General features: G+C 37.6%; 1 protein-coding gene across 1 annotated transcript; it reads left to right on the forward strand.

The window, feature by feature from the left end:
- The first annotated feature begins 7,057 nt into the window (after positions 1 to 7,057).
- LOC137959461 (uncharacterized) lies at positions 7,058 to 8,123 on the forward strand. Its single transcript, XM_068806831.1, has 3 exons — positions 7,058 to 7,620; positions 7,772 to 7,862; positions 7,980 to 8,123. Exons 1-3 carry the CDS (start codon positions 7,058 to 7,060, stop codon positions 8,121 to 8,123), a joined length of 798 nt encoding a protein of 265 aa, XP_068662932.1.
- The last annotated feature ends 213 nt before the right edge of the window (positions 8,124 to 8,336 follow it).

Raw genomic sequence — 8,336 nt, forward strand, 5'->3', positions numbered from 1 at the left:
TGTTCAAGAGGAAAAACCATCCTATAGTAAACAACAAAAGCAACAAGATAGTGACCCAGAGGCATGGGAATCTGATGAAGTTGCAATAGAAACTACCAAGACAACAGACTATTCTGCTAAAGACAAAAAGGTAGATAATCTTGGTAAAAGATTCAGAATGCTTCAAGGTAGTAACCAACAAGAAGCAGAAACTTCAAGGGTACGAGATACCCACATGGAAGACAGCTTTCGAGACATTTTTCGTGAACGAACAATGGATAACTCTCGAGAACGAGAAAGTTTCTCCCACACCAAAATATCTCTCGGAGGACAAAGGTATTCGACAAAATACACCAATGTCGATCCATCACATGCTGCTAAGGGACACCAATCCATAGATAGCATAAACCCTTTTGGATTTTATCTCAACTTGGATTGCCCCAAGGATGGAGAAAAAGTCCTTAAAGAATGGGAAAGAAGCATGAACAATGCTACAAATATGCATGAATCTTGGGATAAAGATTATGCATTTAACTTATTTCCCCATGCTTTACAGGGTAACGTAGCTCATTGGTGGGACAACCATCCTAAAGACCAAAAATGAGCTACCTCAACATCTATAGCTTCTATACTAAAAGGATTAGTGGCTAAGATTTCAAAAGAATTTCTAGGAATATATCCAACCCTAGAAGCTCACAATGAGAGTACTAAACAAAGAAAATGTTTAGAAACTCTTCAATAATGAAATGTTGAATTTAGGATCCCTTTTCCATGATCACGAATAAGAGAAAGAAGAAAGAAAAATGAGAAACGGGGAGGAAAGCTCTCGGTAGAGAAGTGAAAAATATAAAAAAGAAAAGGGTGAGTTGCGTCAAGTAAGGAGAGGGAGAGAGAGAACCAACTTGTGATTGAATGTGTGACTTGATTAATTCCAAATTAAAACTCCTCTATTTATAGTAAAGGAGGAGGTAGAGTCCTTATACAACTTTTCATTCAATCCTAATTACATTCCAACTCTAACTCTTCAATATAAGTAAGTCTATTCAAACTAGAACTCCTAGAAGACTAATTGAAGTAGAACTAGGAGTCCTTTATTACCCACGATATTATAAGGGATAAGATAGATTGTGGCCTTATCCTTGTGGGCCCCTCATGATCCTCCAGTGTACCTTGATAAGTGTGCCAGCTCGTGAGATCTTTGTGGGTCCCACTTGATCTTCAAGTGTTCTAGATTAATTCAGCTTGTGCTTCTTGATTCCTTAACTCGTGCTTGCTTTGGGAGAGAACTCTTCTTGGTGTCCCAAGTCCTCTAGAATTCTTCTTGATGACCTACGGCCTCATGGTGGGTCCCACCAGCTCGAGCACCATGGTGGACCCCACATTGTAACACTCCCCCTCAAGTTGGGGGTGAGAAGACGTCATAAACACCCAACTTGCTGCATATGGTAGACATAATCTTGTGAGTGAATGGTTTGGTGAGGATGTCTACAACTTTATTTTATGATGAGATGTGCTCCATGGATAAGAGTCCAGCTTGGAATTTTTCTCATATAAAGTGGCAATCGACCTCAATGTGCTTTGTCCTCTTATGGAAGACTGGATTCGATGTAATATGTATTGCTACTTGGTTATCACAGTATAGGTCCATTGGAGCTTCTTTATAAAATCCCAATTCAGTGAGAAGGGACCTTATCCATAAAATTTCACCTACAGTGTGTGTCATGGCTCTGTATTCTACTTCTGCACTTGATCGTGCTACTACATTTTGTTTTTTGCTTTTCCATGTCACAAGATTTCCTCCAACCATCGTGCAAAAACCAGAAGTAGATTTTCTATCATCTGGGTATCCAGCCCAGTCTGCATCCGTGAATCCCTCAATGTTGAAGTGACCATGTTTTTTATAGAGGAGCCCCTTTCAGATAACATAGTATCCTCTCAAGTGCTTGCCAATGACTGAGTTGTGGCTTGTTCATGTGCTAACTTACCACACTGACTGCATATGAAATGTTTGGCCTCGTTACACATAGGTAAATAAGTCGTCCCACTGACCTTTGATATTTGCCAATATCAACATCTTCTCCAGTGCCTCCACATAATTTTGTATTTGCATCCATAGGAGTGTCTACTGGTTTGCATCCCATCATACCTGTTTCTTCTAGTAGATCTAGTGCGTATTTTCTTTGGGATAGAATAATCCCATGTCTGGATTGTAAGACCTCAATCCCCAAAAAGTATTTCAGTAATCCAAGATCCTTCGTGTTGAATTCAGGACATATTCTTTCTTTTATTTTTTGAATGCCCTCAGAATCACTCCTAGTAAAAATAATATCATCAACATAAACAACTAGAATCGCCTTACCTCTTGTAGTGTTCTCAATAAAGACTGAGTGGTCTACAGAGCATCTGTAAAAACCTGCCCGTATGATGGCTTGACTAAATTTCTCAAACCATGCCAGTGGGGATTGCTTTAGCCTATGTAGAGATTTTTTAAGGTGACATACGGACTCCCCCTCAACCACATATCCAAGTGGTTTTTGCATATAAATCTCTTCTTTGATATCTCCATTGAGAAATGTGTTTTTAACATCCAATTGATATATGGGCCAAGAAGAATTAGCTTCCAAGGATAATAATATACGTACCAAGGTCATTTTTGCCAATGGAGAGAATGTCTCATCATAATCAATGCCATAGCATTGAGTGTAACCTTTTGAAACTAGTCGACCCTTCAGTCGTGCAATGGTCCCATCTGTATTATGTTTTACTATATAAACCCACTTGTAACCAACGGGTTTTTTATCTGTAGGTAGTGGAACCAGAGACCATGTGTGATTATCATTAAGGGCCTTCATCTCTTCATCCATTGCTGCCTTCCACCCTAGATATTGTAGAGCCTCCTGATATGACTGTGGAACAGATATAGAGGAAATAGAAGAAAGAAACTGACAATATAGAGGTGAGAGGTGATGATGAGACACAAAATTGGAGATAGGATGAGAAGTATAAGGTTGAGTGCATGAACGAGGTTCTTTTCTTATAGCAATTGGACAAGTATCAAATTCAGGACCAAAAATGACTGGTGATGAAGGACTTACCTTTGGTTGATCCAAAAACTCGGCAGGGGTGGTATCGGCCACTGTCTCTTGGGGCTGAACAATCTCTGTATCACGAAGCACAACCGATCGAGGAGAACTTGGTACTGATGACATACCAGGTGGAGCGCTATCAGAATAATATGAGGAGTCTTCAAAGAATGTTACATCCCTGGACACAAATAAACGTTGCAAAGAGGGACTATAACAAGCATAACCCTTTTGTGTTCGAGAGTATCCCAAAAAGATACACTTTATAGATTTAGGGTTAAGTTACCTGTGTCTACATAAAGTATTTTGAACAAAACATTGACAACTGAAGACTTTCAATGGTAATGCAAACAGATCATCATGTGGTAAAAGTTTAGAGTAGGGGGATTTATTCCAAAGAACAGTAGATGATAGACAATTTATAAGAAAACATGTTGTAAGGACAGCATGGGGCCAATAAAAATATGGAACTTTCATGGCATATAATAGACCTCGAGCTACCTCAAGAATATGATGATTTTTCTGTTCGGCTACACCGTTTTGTTGAGGAGTGCAGGCACATGATGTCTGATGGATAATGTCATTCTCTTGACAAAAGGAGTCAATGTCTTTTGAAATATACTTTTTGGCATTATTAGACCAGAGGATTTTTATCTTTTGACCAAATTGGGTGAGTACCATCGCATAAAAGGATTTAAAAATAGATGGTATCTCATAACGCTCCTTAAAAATAAACAACCAAGTTGTGCGAGTGAAATCATCAATAAAAGTGATAAAATATTTGGCTTGAGAAATATTAGAGACACTCAAAGGCCCCCAAACATCAGTATGAATAAATGAAAAAGGAATGTTACTTTTTACTTCTAGATGAGGAGAGTATGTACTCCTTAGATGTTTACTTAACTGACATACCTCACAATTGAATTCTAGCCTTATCTTAAGCAATGGAAACATATGATGAAGAGATTGTATGGAAGGATGTCCCAACCGATTGTGCCATAATCATGTCTCATTCTCAGTAGTAGACACCATATTGACCTTTGACACGTCCAAGTAGTAGAGCCCCCTTTGTTCATGGCCTCCACCAATCACCTGCTTCGTTATAAGATCCTGAAAGACACATGAAGTAGGTGAGAAGGTAAACAAGCAATTAAAATTTTTTGTAAGCTAACTAACAAAGAGCAAGTTTAAAGGAAAGGAAGGAACAAAAAGAATATCATTGAGGTGAACTGATGGGGTGACAGAAGTGGAACCTTTTCCTTGGACTTTGGTTAGAGGACCGTCAGCTATGGTAACAAACTTGAGTGAAAGATTGGGAGATAAAGAATGCAATAAAGTTTTGTTACCTGTATGATGCTCAGAAGCTCCTGAATCAACAATCCAGGATGAAGAGGAGGCAGATAGCATACCTGAAGCAGTAGTGGCTGAGGGGCTAGGAGAAGACCCTAGCATGGTCTTTATTTTCTGAAATAATTCATACTCTTCATCAGTAATAATTTTCTGTGCAGCTGGTGTTGGGGGATGGTCTACTTGCGCATCACTAATGAGGGCTTGATTAGCCATTGTTGATTCTGACTTGTCATTAGCCTTATAACATATATATTTATAGTGTCCATATCTACCATAGTAAGTGCATGCCCTATAACGGCACTGGTCTATTGTGTGGCCCCAAAATTTACAATGAGTGCATTTAATATTATCTGTTCTGCCAGCTCTATAGGATCTATGCAGTGTATCAGGGCTTGAATATAGTTTAGTACATGTCTCCAAAATATGTTTAGCAGTGTCAAGATGAATAACATTACTAAAGACATGTGCTTCCATGCTATTTATCATCCAACCAATTACCAAAGTATCATTCTTCAGCCATTTCATAAAAAAATTTATCATCTTCATCAATAGGTGGTCCTCGGGTAATGAGAAACCTCCTAACCGAGGTGGGCCAAATGATAAAATTTGATACCCCACGTAAGGGTATAGTGGTGATTTCAGTATACCACCTTTGATATTCATATTCTCATCAGCAATGATAGGCTCTTCTTCTTCAAAAAACTTCAAATAATATCACCAAGTAGCACTTCTTCAATCAACTCGGTATATGTAAATATAGCATCAATGCTAAATATTTTTTTTACAGAAAACCACTCATAATAGGCTCAATAAAAATCTTATATTATCATGGAAATCTTATCCCACAAAAAAAAAATTCAATTATCTGAGTATGGACTGGTCTTGGCAAACAGAATTTCCAAACCGATTAAACTGTTTTGCTAGCTCCTTCTAGATAGAGGGGCATGAATATTCATAACATAATAAGATGAAAGAATTCACATATTCATCCTTGAATCATCATCTAAAAACGAGAACCATTAGCACAAAAAAAAATATTTTTGAACATTTATCTCTTGGTTAGTGTTCTTCCTTCATACAAGAGCCTTCTTTGAGTGGTGTTGATCATCACATCTCTAGAGCATTCCTTTGTCGAGGAATCCTAAATATTTTTCTCTGATACCATGTTGAATTTAGGATCCCTTTTCCATGATCACGAACAAGAGAAAGAAGAAAGAAAAATCAGAAAAGGGGAGGAAAGCTCTCGTTAGAGAAGAGAAAAAAATAAAAAAGAAAAGGTGAGCTGCTTAAAGTAAGGAGAGGGAGAGAGAGAACCAACTCGGGATTGAATGTGTGACTTGATTAATTCCGAATTAAAACTCCTCTATTTATAGTAGAGGAGGAGGTAGAGTCCTTATACAACTTGTCATTCAATCCTAATTACATTCCAACTCTAACTCTTCAATATAGGTAAGTCTATTCAAACTAGAACTCCTAGAAGACTAATTGGAGTAGAACTAGGAGTCCTTTATTACCCACCAGATTATAAGGGATAAGCCAGCTCGTGGCCTTATCCTTGTGGGCTCCTCATGATCCTCCAGCGCACCTTGATAAGAGTGCCAGCTCGTGAGATCTTTGTGGGTCCCACTTGATCTTCAAGTCTTCTAAATCAATTCAGCTTGTGCTTCTTGATTCCTTAACTAGTGCTTGCTTTGGGAGAGAACTCTTCTTGGTGTCCCAAGTCCTATAGGATTCTTCTTGATGACCTACGTCGTCATGGTGGGTCCCACCAGTTCGAACACCATGGTGGGGCCCATATGTAACATTAAACAAGTTACAAATATGTAACATTTGTTTTTACGAGAAGTATTATTGTGAATTTGCAAGTTACTTCTATAAACTACAAAAAGATGACCAGAAACCTTATCTACCCATCTTTTATTCAAAATTTCCAGAACCTTTTGCAAATGTAGCTGAAAAAGACTACATTATAAAATATTGGCAAAATAATCCTGAATATGGTACTTTAACCATGCATAATTTCCTAAACTTTGATACTTTAGGAAGGCGACACAAGTTTGTACAAGACATGTTGACAAATCTCTGTGAAGCCCAAAGACTAAAAAAGAAAAGTAGTAAGGAACATAAACAAACATTATGTTGTTCTAACCAGAACAAAAATGTAGGAGCTTATGGTTGTAAGACCAACTCTCATAAGCAAAGAAAATATCCTAAGAAATTTGGATACAACAAAGTTCTTCCAAAACTAAGTATACTCCTAAAAAGAGATACTTTAGAAGAAGAACGAACTTTGGCCCTTCCACATCCAATAGAGGGTCAAATACATATTGCCCAAAGGGGAAACCCCCAAGCAAATGTAAATGCTGGATATGCCATAAAGAAGGACATTTCACTCACGATTGTCCAAATGATAAGAAAAAATGGCAGTATAATACTTACATGATACTCGCCTAATAAAAAGGATTGGAAATCATCCATCATGATGAAATTCAGTCAGACGATGAAGTGTATGAACTTCATCTTGATACTGAGTCTTCCACCTCGAAGAACTCAGAAAATATGTCAGACTCTTCAAACACCTTTTCTAAATTAGTATCCGCATAAATGCAGAGCATGTAGCTTCTGGAAATTCATATATCACAGTCATGTTTAAGCTACCCAGATATATCAAATTCCATATACACACTCTAGTAAATAAAGGAAGTTCATATTGCCTAGCTAGACAAAATTTACTTCCCTCAAATTTATGGAAAACACTTGAAATACCCCTTCAAATCACAGTTGGCTCAGGAGAAAATATTTCACTTCCTACAGAAGCCAGAAACATTCATCTTGACATTGGAGGTGAAAAATTTATGATCCCAAAACTTATTAGTTTAGGACCTCACATAAACACAGGACCAGATTTAGTCCTCGAAAATGGATGGCTCATGTTCCACGTCCCCGTAGAACAAACACCAGCCTACTATAAACTTTGTTGTTGTACTCGACGTGAAATAGATAATTCTGTTGTATTTGTCTATGCAGTAAAACCCCCTGAAGCCTTTGCCATTTCTAGCAATGGAGACGTCCTCCATCAGGTCTTCAAAAAACGCAGCAAGCGTGGTGATGAGGTTCCTCCCCTGGAGTCTCTCCTCCTCGTAGAGTCCTGCGAATCAGAAGTTCAGCAACTTCTGGATTCCACTTGTTCTGAGAAACCATTAGAATGGTGGAATAAATAAAAACCATATGCCGACCTTGAACTTCTAGATCCTGAAAAAAGAAATTCGAGAAAAACCTATGGTTTACACTCCTTCTAATGTTGAAGAATTTTCAACACAAATCAATGACTTGCTATCTCTAGGATTAATTCGTGCAAGTTATTCTCCACATACATCCCCTACTTTCCTTATTCGAAATCATGCAGAGATAAAACGTGGAAAAGCTAGAATGGTCATTAACTATAAAAAGGTTAATGAAGCTAAAAAAATGGATGGCTGCTATCTTCCTAACAAAGAAAGGTTAATAGCCATTATAAGTGGAAAATAATGGTTTTCTAAATTTGATTGCAAATCAGGGTTTTGGCAGATTCATCTAATTGAAAGAGTTATTCCCCTTACTGCATTCGGTTGTCCTTCAGGACATTATGAGTGGCTTGTAGCCCTTCGGGTTGAAACAAGCACCCAATATCTTTCAAAGAAGAATGGACAATATCCTCAAACCATTCTTTAAATTTTTCTTAGTTTACGTTGATGACATCCTAGTTTTCTCTAAAACTTAAGATCAACATAAAGAGCAATTACTTAAGGTATTAAATGCCTTAAAAATGTTGGGATAGCACTCAGCAAAAAGAAATCAGAATTGTTTAATACTAAGATCAATTTCTTAGGACTAAACATCTCAAAAGGAGAAATCATTCTCCAAAATCATATTCTGGAAAAACTA

Source organism: Aristolochia californica, unplaced genomic scaffold (genome assembly GCF_029961685.1).
Source record: "Aristolochia californica isolate CCGP_79_NKW_82.1479 unplaced genomic scaffold, dmAriCali1.0.hap1 SCAF_3, whole genome shotgun sequence".
Lineage (NCBI taxonomy): Eukaryota > Viridiplantae > Streptophyta > Magnoliopsida > Piperales > Aristolochiaceae > Aristolochia > Aristolochia californica.

Excerpts from the sequence above, each read along its gene's own strand:
- LOC137959461 (XM_068806831.1), top strand. The coding sequence starts at position 7,058 with ATGTTTAAGCTACCCAGATATATCAAATTCCATATACACACTCTAGTA. Across the intron at positions 7,621-7,771 it reads TCTGAGAAACCATTAGAATG|TTATTCTCCACATACATCCC; the intron begins GTGGAATAAATA and ends AATTCGTGCAAG. Across the intron at positions 7,863-7,979 it reads TGGTCATTAACTATAAAAAG|ATTCATCTAATTGAAAGAGT; the intron begins GTTAATGAAGCT and ends GGGTTTTGGCAG.